Source organism: Corylus avellana, chromosome 3 (assembly GCF_965113065.1).
Source record: "Corylus avellana chromosome 3, dhCorAvel1.hap1.2, whole genome shotgun sequence".
Classification (NCBI taxonomy): Eukaryota; Viridiplantae; Streptophyta; class Magnoliopsida; order Fagales; family Betulaceae; genus Corylus; species Corylus avellana.
Window position 1 is genome coordinate 35,111,256 of NC_142492.1, and position 17,043 is coordinate 35,128,298.

The 17,043-nt window shown below is 38.9% G+C and overlaps 3 protein-coding genes across 4 annotated transcripts; all 3 read left to right on the forward strand.

The window, feature by feature from the left end:
• Positions 1-161: 161 nt before the first annotated feature.
• EMB1006 (Pentatricopeptide repeat (PPR) superfamily protein) lies at positions 162-4,500 on the forward strand. Its single transcript, XM_059587721.2, has 2 exons — positions 162-1,374; positions 2,784-4,500. The coding sequence occupies exons 1-2, from the start codon at positions 500-502 to the stop codon at positions 4,120-4,122; spliced, it is 2,214 nt and encodes a 737-aa protein (XP_059443704.2). The 5' UTR covers positions 162-499; the 3' UTR covers positions 4,123-4,500.
• Positions 4,501-5,281: 781 nt separating this feature from the next.
• On the forward strand, positions 5,282-10,666 carry LOC132173470 (MA3 DOMAIN-CONTAINING TRANSLATION REGULATORY FACTOR 1). Of its 2 annotated transcripts, none has more exons than XM_059584974.1 (4): positions 5,282-5,578; positions 6,102-6,347; positions 8,372-8,484; positions 8,637-10,666. In XM_059584974.1, the coding sequence occupies exons 2-4, from the start codon at positions 6,128-6,130 to the stop codon at positions 10,452-10,454; spliced, it is 2,151 nt and encodes a 716-aa protein (XP_059440957.1). In that variant the 5' UTR covers positions 5,282-5,578; positions 6,102-6,127; the 3' UTR covers positions 10,455-10,666. The 2 variants fall into 2 exon arrangements, with proteins under 2 accessions (XP_059440957.1, XP_059440958.1); XM_059584975.1 differs by having other exon boundaries at positions 8,372-8,466.
• A 1,011-nt stretch (positions 10,667-11,677) lies between these two features.
• LOC132175928 (tetratricopeptide repeat (TPR)-containing protein) lies at positions 11,678-16,889 on the forward strand. Its single transcript, XM_059588024.2, has 11 exons — positions 11,678-11,984; positions 12,305-12,524; positions 13,099-13,191; positions 13,278-13,379; positions 13,536-13,703; positions 13,785-13,873; positions 14,294-14,415; positions 14,586-14,767; positions 15,031-15,315; positions 16,065-16,212; positions 16,336-16,889. Exons 1-11 carry the CDS (start codon positions 11,791-11,793, stop codon positions 16,707-16,709), a joined length of 1,977 nt encoding a protein of 658 aa, XP_059444007.2. The 5' UTR covers positions 11,678-11,790; the 3' UTR covers positions 16,710-16,889.
• Positions 16,890-17,043: the final 154 nt, after the last annotated feature.

The following is a 17,043-nucleotide window of genomic DNA, read 5'->3' on the forward strand; positions in this document are numbered from 1 at the left end:
GAGATGGGAACGAGGATCAATTATATTGTCCAGCCCAACCCCGGTTGGGCTTCCTACCATAGAGCATTTAAAATGGCGTATATGGTGTTACAATGATTGATGGGGATCCTTGGAATTGGGCAAAGGGCCATGAGGGGATTTTGATGGGGCTTACCTCAAAGGGCTTTAAGCTTGAACAACAAGCTAGAAAGCCCCTTGCTCGGTCAAGAAGCCTTTCTCACAACCATCTACAATTTTTCCTACTCCTGAACTTTGGGCAAAAAGATCCCTAGAAGGCCCAAGGGAAACGATGCAGTTTATTCAACCAGAACCATTACAAAGGGAAGAATTTGGTAATTTTGGTCCACTACCGTTAATGACTTGTCGTTTTTAGCAACCTGGCCTCTCATCAAGACGCACCGTTCCATCTATGGGGCTACCGTGGTACAAGCCTCCGCTCTAACATCATAATGCCACGGTCTCAGCGCTGAGCCGATCGACTAGCATTCTATCCAAATCCATGGCTCTCACGCGCCAAACCCCAACTCCTCCATTTCCCTTCATTCACAGTCAGTATCCAAACCACCACTCTTCAAAACCGCGCCTTTCACTGCTCTCCAAAACCCCAAAGCTCTTCTCTCTGTTCGCAACTCCGCCCACCTCCACCACCTCTCATGGCTCACCTCTCATTTTCCTCCCTTTTCTGCAAGAAAAACAAGAAGAAGAAGAAGACTTAGAATCCCATGAAGGAGAAGAAGAAGAAGAAGAAGAAGAAGAGGAGGAGGAGGAGGAGGAGGAGGATGACACAGAAGACCCAATGATAAGATTCTTTAAGTCTCGCACTTCGGCTTCAACACAAGACCCTCAACGCGAAGGCAAACTCTCCCTCCAAAAGAATCGCCGCTCCTCGTGGCACTTAGCTACCGACATCGAATCTGTGGAGGAACCCGAAACCGAACCCGAAACTGAAAACATAGTCATTGAAGAAAAAGAACAAATGGGTTCTGCGAATTCGAATTCGAGTTCGAGCATTTTGCCCGAGGGCGTTGTGGCTGAGATTGTGCGAATTGCGAGGAACTTGCCGGAGAATACGACTCTGGGAGAGGTACTGGGGGGTTATGAGGAAAGTGTTGGTGAGAAAGAGTGTGTGGAGGTGTTGGGTTTAATGAGTGAGGAAGGTCTTGTAATGAGTTGCTTGTATTTCTTTGAATGGATGGGCCTCCAGGAACCGTCGCTTCTTACGCCTCGAGCATGTTCGGTTTTGTTTCCAGTGTTGGGGAGAGCCCGGATGGGCGATAAGTTGCTGGTCTTGTTTAGGAACTTACCGTCCAAGAAGGAGTTCAGGGATGTTCATGTATATAATGCTGCGATTTCAGGGCTTTTGTGCAGTGGAAGGTATGGGATTCTTGGTACTTAGTTGTAGTTTACTTCTTTGTGGTTATTAATTTTGGTTGATGTGAAGTCTGAATTGGTTTGCTTATTAGGCTTGTGAATTGGTTTGCTTGTCAACAAGTTATTGAAGCTTAACAAAATGATTTGCATTGAGTCGAACTGTACTTTTATATTTTTATTGCAGCGAAGTAGTATCCTCCAATTTTTTCTTATGTATCAATCAAGTTTAAAGCATGCATCTTTTCTGACAGCATAGTGTGTCTCAGTAGTATCACTTGTGCGCATATCGGTCTGGAAGACGTGATTTTGCAGTAAAACCGTGGCATGCAGTGATACAACATCATGGCTGTTATGCCATGGAAGAATTCAACGTGAATTTATTGTACTCTTTGCAATTGAGTAATGCTACACACTTCACACCCATTTTATAACATCCACTTCACACCGGTGATGTGGCATGAGCTAAATGGAGGTAGAAACTTTTGTTTTTTTAGGTGGCCATTCAACCAATGCCACGTCAGCCGATGTGAAGTGGGTGTGATAAGATGTGTGTGGAGAATAGATTTATTCTTTGCAAATTATTTCTCTGGTTTGTGCTTAATTTGATGTTTAGTTAAAGCCCTCGCTACCACAGTGCATGCACAGCACATGGATGTGGGAGCTTTCTTGGTTACAGTTCTTTACTACCATAAAATGCTGAATTTTTTGTTTTCTATTTTGAAATGAAAGTTATTATGGCATAGAATAGCTGTCCTTTTTGTCTCAGGTTGTCAATTCTTCTAATAGTGTAGCTTACTAGTTGTAATGCTTCATGATAGCCTCTCTTTTTCATCTGCTAGGCCAACTTCTTCACTTGATTACATTCATCAATTTGATTGAAGGGACTTTGTCTTTGGGAAAAGAAGTTTGGAAATTGTCCAATTTTAACATAGATACACTCCTTACAATAATGAAAAAAAAAAAAAAAGCATTTTTTATTCTTGTTTTATTTTCCAGCAGAGCTGGATCAAGAAACATTACAATTTGTTTTTTCTCTTTTTGTTGGGATGGCTTATCCCTAGTAATTAAGAAGACCATGAAACACTACTATTGACGAGTCTGTATCCAGTTACAATAAGAGTGACAAAAATGTCCTCAAAAGTTTTTGCAATCCACATTAAGGTATTCGTTTTTTCTATCATTATAGAGTACCACTTCATTTTTCACTTTGTGATTCTTAGTCGTTGAATTATTTACATATCAAGTTGTATGCAAAACTATGATTATGTAGTTTCTTATGGTAGCATCTTAACATTGAAACAACTATCTCTCTCTCCAACACAGCCACACACAAACAGGTTCTTATATAGAGGAAAGGTTGCAAAGTATGTTGCAATTTGCTAGAGCTCATTATTGATGTGTGCCCATCTCAGGTGTGATGATGCATGGAACGTGTACAAGGCAATGGAAACAAATAATGTTCGTCCAGATCATGTGACATGTTCTATTATGATTACAATCATGAGAAAAACTGGCCATAGTGCAAAAGATGCGTGGGAATTCTTTGAGAGAATGAACAGAAAAGGAGTCAAATGGAGTGTAGAGGTCTTGGGTGCCCTTATTAAATCATTCTGTGATGAGGGCCTGAAGAATGAAGCCCTTATCATCCAAGCTGAAATGGCGAAGAAAGGGGTCTTCTCAAATACCATAGTGTATAACACTTTAATGGATGCTTTTGGTAAATCCAATCTAATTGAAGAAGCTGAAGGTCTTTTTGCTGAGATGAAAGTGAAAGGGCTGAAACCCACATCTGCCATGTATAACACTCTAATGGACGCATACAGCAGACGAATGCAGCCTGAGGTCATTGAGAAGCTGCTGCTAGAAATGCAGGATGTGGGCTTGAAGCCAAATGCCAAATCATATACGTGCCTCATTAGTGCATATGGGAGGCAGAAGAAGATGAGCGACATGGCTGCAGATGCATTCTTGAGGATGAAGAAAGTTGGTATAAAACCTACTTCACATTCTTATACAGCTCTTATCCATGCTTATTCGATCAGTGGCTGGCATGAGAAAGCTTATACCACATTTGAGAACATGCAAAGGGAAAGAGTAAAACCCTCAATAGAAACGTATACTGCTTTGCTGGATGCATTTAGGCGCACTGGTGACACCCAGACATTGATGAAAATATGGAAATTGATGAACAGTGAGAAAGTTGAAGGGACTCGGGTGACATTCAATATTCTTCTCGATGGATTTGCTAAGCAAGGTCAGTACGTTGAAGCAAGAGATGTGATCTCTGAATTTGTGAAGATAGGCTTCCTGCCAACTGTAATGACATATAACATGCTGATGAATGCATATGCACGGGGAGGGCAACACTCGAAGTTGCCGCAACTGTTGAACGAGATGGCGGCTCTGAATCTAAAACCTGATTCTATCACTTATTCAACCATGATCTATGCCTATGTCCGTGTTCGTGACTTCAGGAGGGCATTTTTTTATCACAAAAAGATGGTAAAAAGTGGACAAGTACCAGATGCCAGGTCATATCAGAAGCTTAGGGCCATTTTGAATGTAAAAGTTGCTACAAAGAACAGGAAGGACAAGAGTGCTATACTTGGTATAATTAATAGCCAAATGGGCTTGTTGAAAGCTAAGAAAAAGGGAAAGAAAGATGAGTTCTGGAAGTACAAGAAAAGACATGTGAGAACTCATAGTTCTGCTCGTGGTGGGCGTGATGATGTTATCGATGGAGTTTCGTAATGCTAGTTAGATCGATATTCTGGCTCTTTGTAGGGTTGATTTATCTTGACATATTGTCATTTAATGGCTCCAGAACTTTTCAATCTTTTCACGAGATACTTCTTTCATATCAAGACACTGCCTCAGATGCAAGAGAGAAGAAGCATATTCATGCCATCTTTCTTATGATAAAAGCCTTCACCGAATAGTTGTCATCCTCTGCTGAACAAGGATATTGGTTGATGTGAGTGGACGCATGTCCAGATGATGAACTGGGTAATTGTTTCTGTTCATGCCTTAATGAGTTAATGTATCATTGTATATACAAAAACTCTTGTTGCCTGAATTCAGTGTAAAATCCTGTTGTTTTGGACATCCAGTGCCCAAGTTTTATGATGAGCACTCTTTTGCAGGAAAGTTTTAAACGACACTAATCAAACAGAGATGTAGCAAAACATTATCTGTATGCAATATCTTAGGTTGGTCTACATTTAACAAAAAAAAAAATAAAGGATTTTTTGAAATTTTATGAGATTTTTTTTTTAAAAAAAAAATTGAGGCTACTACCCCAAAGTTATGGGTAGTTTTGCCCCTCAAATCACATATTATATTAAAAATACACCTTAATTTTTAGAAATATATTAATTTAATAGAATGAGTTGGAGAAATATCCTTCTATGGAGATTGAAAGAAAAGTTTGTCCAAAAAACTAAACTATATTAAAATAATAATAATAATAATAAAATCGAAAAATTGTCCTAAAACATATATATTTTTGTTATTAACAATATCCATAATTATCCAATTTCAGTCTTAGCCATCCAACTCTGTCAAAATCAATGACTAGAAATGCCTTGGCATGCAAGCAAGAAGAACACTCATCCAAACTCCAAAGTAGGTTCTTTAACTCGCTTTACTATATTAAATGTTTTCTAATTTCGTTTTTAAGAACGAACAAAACAGCAGGGCTAGTTCAGTAAATAAAGCTCTCACCCAAAACCCTAAACCAAGTGGCCACGGGCCGAGTGGAGCCCAAAGATAGGTCCCCACGGCACCGTAACTGGCTTTAGCGCCAATGCCACGTGGACACCCTAAGCGATGATACCTCCCGGTGACGTGTACACGAAACGGTAGCCTCCCTATAAATACCGCTCTCTCGATCCACTTCTTTTTCGTTCTCATCCATTCCTCTCTCTCTCTCGCTCTCATTCTGTTTCGCTAACCGATTGAGATTTGAGACACAGACAAAAACGCACCAGCAGAGAAGATTCAGATCCTCGGGTTGAAGAATACGGGCCGTTTGATCTAGGGTTTTTGGATCTTCTTTCTTGTTCTTCCCTTCTTCGTTCTTTTTCTGTAGTGTGATTGGGAGATCCGGTGGCTTCACTCCTGTCTTGGCTCGAGATCCGGGCCAAGCACAGAGGAATCGGATTCTTGTTTTGGATTCAATATTCTCTAACTTCACCCAGATTGAAAGGTTCTTTCTCGTTCTCTTTGTAATATTCAGTTTCGTTTATGTGAAAAGGTGTGAAAAGTTAGTGGAATAAAGTATCGAATCCTAGATTTTCTTATTATTTGGGATTTGAGAAACTGCGTTTTATTTTGAGCGGTACGACTATTTGGATTTTTTTTTCTTTCTTTTATTAGTGCGTCCTCCCGATTTTCCATTCAGTTCGTAGCAGCCTAAGGGCGTCGCTCGCAGCTTTTTCTTGAATTGATTGTGAACATTCGATGTTTATTTGCGTTGCATTTCATTCTGAATAATGATAATGGTGTTACAAGATTTTATAGAAAACAGGTCAAATATGATATTGTTAAAATGTGAAGAAATGGAAAGCCGCTGGGCTGTTTTCTTAGAAACCAACAGAAAGTAAGATTGAAAGTGCTTGATATTGTTGTATGGTAATGTTCTTGATGTGGATTGATTAATGTTGTATGAAACGAATTATTGGAGATTCTTTTTATGGTCTTACGTGGTGTAATGCTTTTTTCCCCTTCAGTTTGTGTGTAGGATTTGTTGGTGCAAATGGCATCGAACGAGGGATTTCTGACTAATGAACAGAGGGAAGTGTTGAAGATAGCGAGCCAAAATGTGGAGATTTTGTCATCGTCCCCAAAATCCCCGACATCTTTGCTTTCTGAACATAACATAAAAGCTCCTGCTGGTGGCAAGGCATCAACAGCTGGGATTGCTGTGAGGCATGTTCGTAGGTCGCACTCGGGGAAGCTTGTGCGGGTGAAGAAGGGTGAGGCCATGTGGCACTTTGTTGCTGTCTAGATTTTTCTTTTATTGACGTCTGTCTGTGTGCAGGTTGATTAATGGGTTTTCTTTTCAGGATTAGTTAAATTTATATCTTTTATGTCATAGCTGGTGGACCATTTTAATGGGAGTCCTAGGATGATTAAGAATTATACTAGTTTTGTCACTGACTGACTGAATAGCCTTTTATCTTCCAAATGGAGTAGAGCTAGACCAAATGGGTCAATAAGAGATTGAGTTAAGTAAAAACAGTTAATGACCTTATGAACAACACAAACGCCCACACACAAATGTAATCGTAGTTGAGTAGATGGATAGGCATATCCATGTTTAAGTGTATCACGTTCATTGGTTTGTATCTTTTAACTTAATAGCAGAGTAGTTTAAGGAAATAGAAACGATTTCTGTTTTTGTGCTCAGTTATGTTTGTGCCAGTAACTTATGAATTCATTAAATTGAGGATTTTTTCGACTGCCTAATTTTTCCTTGGTATAAAGAGCCATACCATATTACACCGAGGATTTTTTTCGACTGCCCCCTACAAAAATATGTCTAGATGTTAAATATGGTATGGCTGTTTATTGTATTTACAAAAGATTCTGTTTTAGAAAAACTTTATTTCCGTTGCCATGTTTTTGTATGGGACAGTGTCAATCTTTTTAGTTCATCATCTTGCAATCATTAGAGCTTGTGAACATACTATGAAAGTCCCCAATATTATTTACTTAATGGTTCCTGTTTCTATCTCTGTTTGACATATATCATTTTCCTTTTTCCAAGGAAGTGAGGGGCTTGCTTGTTAGAGCATAGTTTTTAAAAACCATTTTCAGACAATATAAAGAAAGCTTTTGTTATCAAGTGCTTTAGTTGTAATCGAGGAAGGAAAAAGTAGAACAATTGAGATTGAAATTATTTCACATTACACTTTGGATCTAAAAAAAATGTATTTTAAAGTTTCTTTTTTTTTTTGCTCAATTGTTTCCAAAATTCCATTGGGAAGAGAGCTGTTTTCATATACTCACTCGCCAGAGTATAGGGTTCTTATTCTTGTTTCCTTTTAATTGGTCTTTATCCGGAGTTCTGTTTCTGATATCAGATTACAATGCTCTCTCCCCCCCCTCCCTTCCCTCTTCTCTCTCTCTCTCTTTTATTTTTTATTTATAAGTTAACAACTAGTGGTGTAATTTATGTATTCTTTAAGTATCAGGTTTATTGGTTTTTATGGGAACCCTCTGTGTATTTTTGATAAATGATTGATATATTTGACCTGATAGATTTAGTAACACTGTTTAGAATGCAGTTGATAGGGCATAGCTTAGTTAACTTTTCATGATTATCTTATTTTGGCTTTATCAGCAATGATTCCAGATTTAAAATTTGTTCCACTTCAGAGGCCACAAAGTCTAATTTCTAGTTAAAATTGTGTTCAACTTTCTTTTTTCAAATGATCTAATTGCATATGAAGGTGCAAACTTAGATTGCTTCAATTGTCAGAGCTCTATATAGTCATTACGTATTCTGAATAAATGAGAATGCTGCAAATTGTATGTGCCTTTGTGCTTTTGATTTCTGATTAGGAATATGTGGCTTTATCAAGCTGCTTAAATGAGGAATGCAATTGTTAGTTTCATTGACTTGTAATCTGGTATTAGGGTCTGCATAAACCCATGCAAAGAGTTTCATGTTCATTACCGGGAGAAAATAATAAAAAATAAAAAGAAAAGGATATTCTTGAGTAAATCAAAGTAGCCATGTTTTAGATTATGCTTTGTAGTGATTTTCTTCTTGTTACTCTTCTTTCTTCTACTTCCTGTTTTAGTTGGATGTTAGCCGAGGTTTCCATACCCTGGAGTAATACGCTCCTTATATCACTTGTATGATTTTTCAGTTAGGCCTTATATATGTGTGACATCTGTCCATCCCATTACTTACCTTGTGTTGTCATTTGTTTCTTAATGCACCCTTTCTTGTATATAAGTTGCTGGTCTTCTCTTCAACTAATGGTTACAGATGGTGCTGGTGGTAAGGGCACATGGGGAAAACTCCTCGACACTGATGGTGAATCCCATCTTGATCGTAATGACCCAAATTACGACAGTGGCGAGGTAATTGCTGTTTTTAAGGCATGTATTCTGGTTTGCAATATTGATTATTGTCCCTTGTAATTTTAATTTGCCCTTGTGCTAGCAGCAGGTTACTCCTGTACTGGAATGAGGTTTTTCAACACTATTGTTAAATGTGTATGTTGCTCTTCTCTTATCTTTGCTTTCCACAGGAACCATATCAGCTTGTTGGATCAACTGTCTCAGACCCCTTAGATGAATACAAGAAAGCTGTTGTCTCCATCATAGAGGAATACTTCAGCACTGGAGATGTGGAATTGGCAGCTTCTGAGCTCAGGGAACTAGGCTCAAGTGAATATCTTCCTTACTTTATCAAGCGGCTTGTTTCCATTGCCATGGACAGGCATGATAAGGAGAAGGAAATGGCTTCTGTTCTGCTTTCAGCTTTGTATGCTGATGTCATTAGTCCTAGCCAGATACAGGATGGATTTTTTTTGCTTCTTGAATCTGCTGATGACCTTGCAGTGGACATACTGGATGCAGTTGACATCCTCGCCTTGTTCCTAGCGCGTGCTGTGGTTGATGACATTGTCCCTCCAGCTTTCCTGACCCGGGCAAAGAAGGGACTGCCTGAATCTTCCAAGGGAGTTCAGGTTATCCAAATCGCTGATAAGAGCTATCTCTCAGCTCCACACCATGCAGAACTTGTGGAGAAGAGGTGGGGTGGTAGCACTCACATCACTGTTGAGGAAGTGAAGAAAAAGATTGCCGATTTGTTGAGGGAGTACGTGGAGAATGGAGACACTATTGAGGCCTGTAGGTGCATAAGGGAGTTAGGGGTTTCGTTCTTCCATCACGAGGTTGTGAAGAGGTCTTTGGTACTTGCCATGGAGATTCGAACAGCTGAACCTCTAATGTTGAAGCTATTAAAGGAAGCCGCTGAGGAAGGCCTGATAAGTTCTAGTCAAATGGCAAAGGGTTTTTCTCGGTTGGCAGAAAGCCTTGATGACCTTGCTCTTGATATTCCATCAGCAAAAGCCCTGTTCCACTCGCTTGTCCCCAAGGCAATCTCTGAAGGATGGCTTGATGCTTCATTTGTGAAGTCTCCGGTTGAAGACGGGGAGGTCCCAGATGATGCAAAGGTGAGGCGGTACAAGGAAGAGACCGTGACTATAATTCATGAATATTTTCTCTCGGATGACATTCCTGAACTCATCCAGAGCCTTGTAGATCTTGGGACGCCCGAGTATAACTCAATTTTTTTAAAGAAGCTGATAACCCTTGCTATGGATAGGAAGAACAGAGAAAAAGAAATGGCATCCGTTCTGCTAGCCTCTCTTCATAGCGAGATTTTCTCAAGTGATGATATAGCTAACGGTTTCGTCATGCTTCTGGAATCTGCAGAAGATACGGCACTGGACATTCTGGATGCCTCAAACGAGCTCGCTCTTTTTCTAGCTAGGGCTGTGATTGATGATGTCTTGGTTCCGCATAATTTAGAAGAGATTAGCAGCAAGTTGCCACTGGATTCGAGTGGGAGTGAGACTGTACGTATGGCCCGAGCACTCCTTTCTGCCCGTCATGCTGGTGAGAGGATCTTGAGGTGTTGGGGAGGTGGGAGTGGCTGGGCCGTGGAGGATGCAAAGGACAAGATCTTAAAGCTTCTGGAGGAGTATGAAAGCGGGGGTGTTGTTGCTGAAGCCTGCCAATGTATTCGTGATCTCGGCATGCCTTTCTTTAACCACGAGGTGGTGAAGAAGGCATTGGTTATGGCTATGGAGAAGAAGAATGATAGAATGCTGGATTTGCTGCAGGAATGTTTTACTGAAGGGCTGATCACCATAAACCAGATGACGAAAGGCTTCGGCCGGATCAAGGACGGGCTTGATGATCTGGCACTTGACATTCCAAATGCAGAGAAGAAATTCAGCTTCTATGTAGAGCATGCCCAGAAGAAGGGATGGCTCCTACCATTCTTTGGTTCATCAGCAGCCACTGATGGTTCCCTAACTCAGACTGCAGCTCCTTGAGAAGAACATATATTTTCATCTGTTTTTCTCATCTTATGTTGTTGCCCGTTGCCTGGATTCACTGTTTAAATGGCGCTTGCGCTTTTTAACGGGGTATAGATATGATGGGATGTTCGGCTTCCTTCTGATGTTTTCTCTTTTTGTAGTGTCATCTTATGGAGAATTCTTATTAATCCCAGCCTGATGTATAAAAGTTGGTTTTTTCCAATTCATTTCACAGCTTTTTTTCAAAGGCATTCGACATGACGTTACTGCTAGTGCTACCCTCAACGGCTAGGATTATATATCTTTCTTTTTTTAAAAAAATAAAAAATAAAATCCTTGAAAAACCTTCATTGTTTTGGTTCATTTTGCTGTGGCTTTAGAGGATAAAATTTCCAGCAAATTTGTTTGGAGGATTTGTTTTTCAATCTTGTCTATTAAATTGATATGCACATGTGATTTGCACATCAACTTTTAAAAATCTATGTAAGAATTACATATTCTATTAATTTTATTAGAAATTCAATTTGAATTCTCTACAATTTTTTGGCCCAAAAAAGTAAGGGGAAGAGAAGGGTGGAATTACGATGAGTCTTGGGGTGGTTACAAAGTACAACCCTCCAGTCTCAACGTGTTTCTCAATATTTTTTTTAATAAACAAAAAAAAAAAAAACTATATAAACCTTTCAAAATAAAAATAAAAATAAAAATGCCTCTATTATTATTTTTTTTTTCTCTCCTCTCACCACATTAATTTGGTTTATAATTTTTTTAAGTGGCTAAAATAAGTGTGATAAATAAATTCAAATAGTAAAATTACTTATTTCTAAAAGCATTGTGCTTCTTCCGGTTGCCTATAACGAAATCAATTTTCTAGATTAATAAAAAAATTCTCAAATTTAGTGGTTATAAGATAAAATCGCAAACCATAATTGTTTAGGGTGTTAGTAAACTTCACTAACCGCCTCCGCTAGGCGATTAGCAATTAATAACTTTAATAATTGCTTTTTAAAATTTTAAAAAATGCAAAACGATAGTCTCTAATTTCCATAGTAATACGATAATATCATACCATATACTACATCATTTAATATATATATATATATATATATATAGTTAGTAGTTAATGGTTAGTAACTTTGAAAAAACCTTAAAACGCTAACCGTAATCGCCTTCAAAAGCGATTAGCGAGTTAATGCGGTTAGTTTGCTGTTATTGCCTGCCTTTACGCTCTAACTCTAGCTATCCCAACTCGCACAAAACTCTGGCCAAAAAAAAACCTAATTGGCGAAACCAAACCAAACCGAAGCCAGCTGCTCATCTTCCTTCTTGGACTCTTTCGCTGGAAACGCGAATGCATAAAATGTCCGAACCGCACCCAGTGCCTATAAAACCACAACTCGGAACCGCAGAGAGCTACATCGAAGAGAACCCGAAGAGGCTGTCGCAACAGCCTTCTAAGGTCGTCGTTTTAGCCGACCTCAACGTCAACCCTCCTGAAGCGGACGGCGACGACTCCGTCCACGTGTCCGCCCCAGACCTTACTAGGTTCCTCTTGTCCTCACCTTGTCTAAATCTTCTTATATCATCCAATTTTCTGTTATCTCTGTTGCGCCGATTTTCTTTTTTCTCTTTTTGGTTATTTATTGCCCTTTGTTTGGTTGCTTAGAAAACCCGAGGAAAATGATGTTTTGAATTTTTTGATAGCATGAGTTGTGGAAAAATGATTATAATTCCGATAAGCTAAGCCGAGGAGTACTGGCAGGCTCTGTTTAGGCCAGTTTTTGCCCTTTTCTGGTCGCAGATGATGGAAAATCTGAGACTTAACTATATTCTATTGAAGACTTGTTTGATTGTATAATATGTAGGTTGAGTAATGATGAGAGCAGTCAAGACAAGAATACAGTGATTTGCAATGACTTTGAGACCATGGAAGGTGAAGTTAAACGTTCGAACAAATCGGGGAAATGCCGTTCAAGGAATAGTAAGGCAGATTGCTCTCTTGATTATGGACCAGATGGTGATGGCGAGCAGCATGTTCAAGGGGCTCCTTCTTCGCGTGAGGAAAAAGTTAGCAGCCTAAAAACTGTGAGCGCTCCTCTTCGATCGGTCCCTGTATCTGTTTTTCTGATTTTAATTAATGCGGGTCTGTGTGTTGGATGGATGTTCATGTATTACCTAGTTTTCTAGGTTTGTGTTTTATATAAGTCTGTTTCCTTCTGCCTGAGTCCCTGACTATATTGGCGGCTGGCTTAATTTAATTTTTTGCAAGATATTTTAACAAAATATTTTCCAATTACTGCCTTTTGTGCCTTGAACTGATATCTCATAGGATTTATGATAAGGGAATCTATCAAATGTGTTAGATTTTAAAGGCACTGGGCTTGCTTGTGCACCTGCCTTCAAGTTACAGGGATTCCCATATGTACGCCAGTTGATGGCTCTTTTGGACATCCGGTGCAAAATGCTCTAGTTTGTTTCACTCATCATTAGAACATACCTTTTGCAAATAATGTAATTGTTCTCTTTGTCACATGTGATTGCGCATGCGGCAAACAAGTAGCCGTGTTGGCTGTCTTGAACCCTTACAACTCATACTGTGTTATACATTCTTAAAGTTTTCTACAATGTAGTTCTTGATGTTCTCAGTTCATGCTTGTAGGGGTTAGTTCATGTCGCAAGGAAGATGCCCAAAAATGCTCATGCTCAGTTTATACTTGGCCTAATGTACCAAAGGTTGGGTCAACCTCAGAAGGTAGGCTTTGAAACTGACTGAAGTTTTCGTTTTAATTAATAATATGCATGCTAGAAAAAATTCATCAAGTTCTAGAATAATGTTAGGCTGTGTTGGCATATGAGAAGGCGGCGGAGATCTTGCTCCGCTCTGAGGCAGAGATCGATAGGCCAGATTTACTTTCGTTGGTTCAAATTCACCATGCACAGGTGCAGTAATCCTTCTAACTGTAATGTAGTCTCAAGTGCTTGTAATATTTTCCTCTCTTTTTTGTTGCTTCTTTTTTCTTTTTTTCCCAACATGGTAATTAAGTAAACGAGCCTTTTGGTTGCTATGATGGTTAACATGTTTTGTTACCTATGTAGTGTCTTATACTAGAGAGTTCAGTGGATAACAATTCAGATAAAGAACTTGAACCTAAAGAGCTTGAGGAGACTCTTTATAAACTGAAGGAGTCAATGCAATCGGATATGAGACAGGCTGCTTTATGGAATTCTCTAGGCTTGATACTTCTTAAAACTGGTCGTCTACAGGTATAAAAATATGTTGCTGCTTTTGTTCACAGTTGCGTGTTCCCTTTCATAGTTTGATATGGAGTTTTTTGTCTTCTGTAGAGTGCTATTAAGGTTCTATCATCTTTGTTGGCTGTTGCCCCAGACAACTATGACTGCCTTGGAAACCTTGGAATTGCTTACCTTCAATGGTAAGGGGTGATTAATATACCATCAAGTTTGTTTATAAATGTGGACAGAAGGGTGTCTCTTAAGATTTTGGATAAATTAAGAGGGATGAGCGAAGCAATATTGGCAAGCCGAAGCAAATGGGTATATAATTTATCAATATTTATGGTAACATTTATGATACTGTGGGTTAAGATTTTAAATGATTAGTCATTGTCACATTGCTAGTGCTAGTAATAAGTTCTATACATTTTCTTAACAATGATATAGCTGGGATGTAGCATGCCCAAAAAAGAATGGCTGGGATTAATCTTCTTCATATCACAACATTAGTGAGTATGGAAACAACATATATGGTTTTTTTTTCAGTATCAGAAAAGTTTTTGCTTTCACAGTTGATACTTCTCTTACATGGGAAATTTTAACTGTATTCTGCCCTGCAGTGGAAACTTGGATCAATCAGAAAAATGCTTTCAAGAGTTGATCCTAAAAGATCAAAATCATCCTGCAGCCCTAATCAACTATGCAGCCCTTCTTTTGTGTAAATATGGCTCAGTTGTAGCAGGTATGCTTTTGAAGAGTTTGACATCATGTTAGATTAACACTACTGATTTGTTACTCGGGTTGCTCACTGTGTAGATTTGTATGGTTCTGGTGGATACATTTCAATTTTTGTGGAATATGAGATGGTTTGAAAAGCCTTAATAAATACATCTCGTCTTTCTAAATTCTTAGGTGCTGGGGCAAATGCTGGTGAAGGTGCTGCTGTAGATCAGGTTACAGCTGTCAATGTTGCAAAGGAATGTTTGCTAGCAGCATTGAAAGCAGATCCAAAAGCAGCGCATATATGGGCGAACCTTTCTAATGCATATTATATGACTGGTGATCATAGGAGTTCTGGAAAGTGCTTGGAGAAGGTGCTCATGGCTCATTGCTAAAGTCATTTATAAGTTATTTTTGAGGTTGTCCATTGGTCTCCTTATTCTTAGTGGAAAGATTTTATCTTAGTTGTCTGAGAATATATATTGAATAGCTATTTATGTGCATGTGTTAGAAATTACTAGCTTTCTACTTGTGCATTTGTTTCAAGAAAAAAGAAGAAAAAAAGATGGTGTCTGCACTTTTTTGAGTTGTGGGTTTCAATTGGCATAAGCTGTTTCCTTTTGCTATTGTTCTTTAGGCAGCAAAATTTGAACCCAATTGTATGTCTACACGATATGCTGTTGCGGTTCACCGAATCAAGGATGCAGAAAGGTCTCAGGATCCTAGTGAACAGCTTTCTTGGGCTGGAAATGAAATGGCTTCAATAATAAGAGATGGGGATCCTGTTCTGATTGATCTTCCCGTGGCATGGGCAGGGCTTGCCATGGTTCACAAAGCACAACATGAGATTGTTGCTGCATTTGAAACTAAACAGAATGAGTTGATGGAGGTGGAAGATCGCGCTGTTAACAGTTTAAAGCAGGTATTTTCTAGCTTTTCACTACAACTTTTGCGCATAAGAGCTATCTCATATGCACTTGGTATATCTTATTGATCATTAGTCAATGATGCATGACACAAGTAACATCTCACATAGTATATTCTAGCATGTATTTACTTATAGGTCAAAACTAAGCTTGGTCAGTTTAGATATTCCCAAAATATTTACTTAATAATATTATCTACTTCTGCTGAACTTATGCCTTCATACATGTCAATGTCAGTGATTTTTATTTGCTGGGGAGGAGGAAAAAAAGGGAAAATGGCCCCACGGGGTGTGGGGTTTCTTGTAGGAGTCAATAAAATGAATGCAATAAATTTTTTTTTTTATTGGAATAGAACTTAAAAAGCCTTTTTCTTTTGGTTTTAACATCTTGAATATTGATGATTATGCATCAAATTTTCCTGTGTTCAATACACGTTGTATTAATGTGATATTTTGAATTGCAAATAAGTTACCCTAACTTTTGTACTAGGATATTTTCTGCACTGATATTGTACTCTTTTTACTTGCGGGTTTCAGCTTTGGAGAACAATAATTCTTGTTATTTATTCAAGTACAGTTCATTGATATTGCCTAATAGAATTAAACTAATTGATGTAGATGATGGGCTAAAACCAAGCATATGGGATTGTTTTCCATGTCCATCAATGACGATGCTACTGCCATTTTTTTTAGATAATTATATACATTTTCCTTGCCGTTAATCCATGCATCTCTGTTCGAATTAGGCCGTAGCAGAGGATCCAGATGATGCTGTGCAGTGGCACCAGCTTGGCCTTCATAGCCTCTGCAGTCGACAATTCAAAATATCACAGAAGTTCCTCAAAGCTGCCGTTGCGCGATTGAAAGAGTTAAGCTTTGCATGGTCAAATCTTGGTATGTGCAAGCTCATGAAAATGTTTGTGGATCTATTTTCCATCTCATCCACCCCCACCCTTTGGGTGGACGTGCCAGTACTTGTAACATATTAATCTTATAGTTTTATATTTACATCACTAGGTATCTCACTGCAACTATCGGAGGAGCCATCACAAGCCGAAGAAATGTATAAGCGGGCCTTGGCATTGGCAACAACTGAGCAAGCACACGCTATATTTTCCAACCTCGGAAATTTGTACCGCCAGCAAAAACAATATGACCGTGCGAAAGCAATGTTTACAAAGTCACTTGAGCTGCAGCCTGGTTATGCTCCGGCATTCAACAATCTGGGTCTTGTATTTGTAGCCGAGGGTTGCTCGGAGGAAGCGAAGTATTGTTTTGAAAAAGCCCTCCAGGCAGACCCATTGCTGGATGCAGCCAAGTCCAACATGATTAAAGCAGAGTCCATGTCTAGACTGTGTAACGGTTTCACCTCATGTCTTCATCGGGACTAATATTTACTGTAGTGAAGGTGATCATGAAATTTGATTGTAAAACTGTATATCGTTGAAAAAGGAAATCTGATAGAGCATGTCTTTCGCTCCACCCTTGTGCTATGTTTTTAACTGAAAAATATTCTTCATTGTTCTCGCAGAGTGCGAAATTCTATTAGTTACCTTTAGCATGAAGCATCATTGTTAAAGTGTTGTCACTTGTCGGGTGGTAAAGAAGGAAAGAGGGCTCCTTTCTTGGCAAATCATGGATGGAATTGGGGAGAATTGTAGTTTTTTTTTAGTGGAAATAATTTCTTATGTTTATTTTTGCTCAAAATTTTCAGTAATTTTTTCA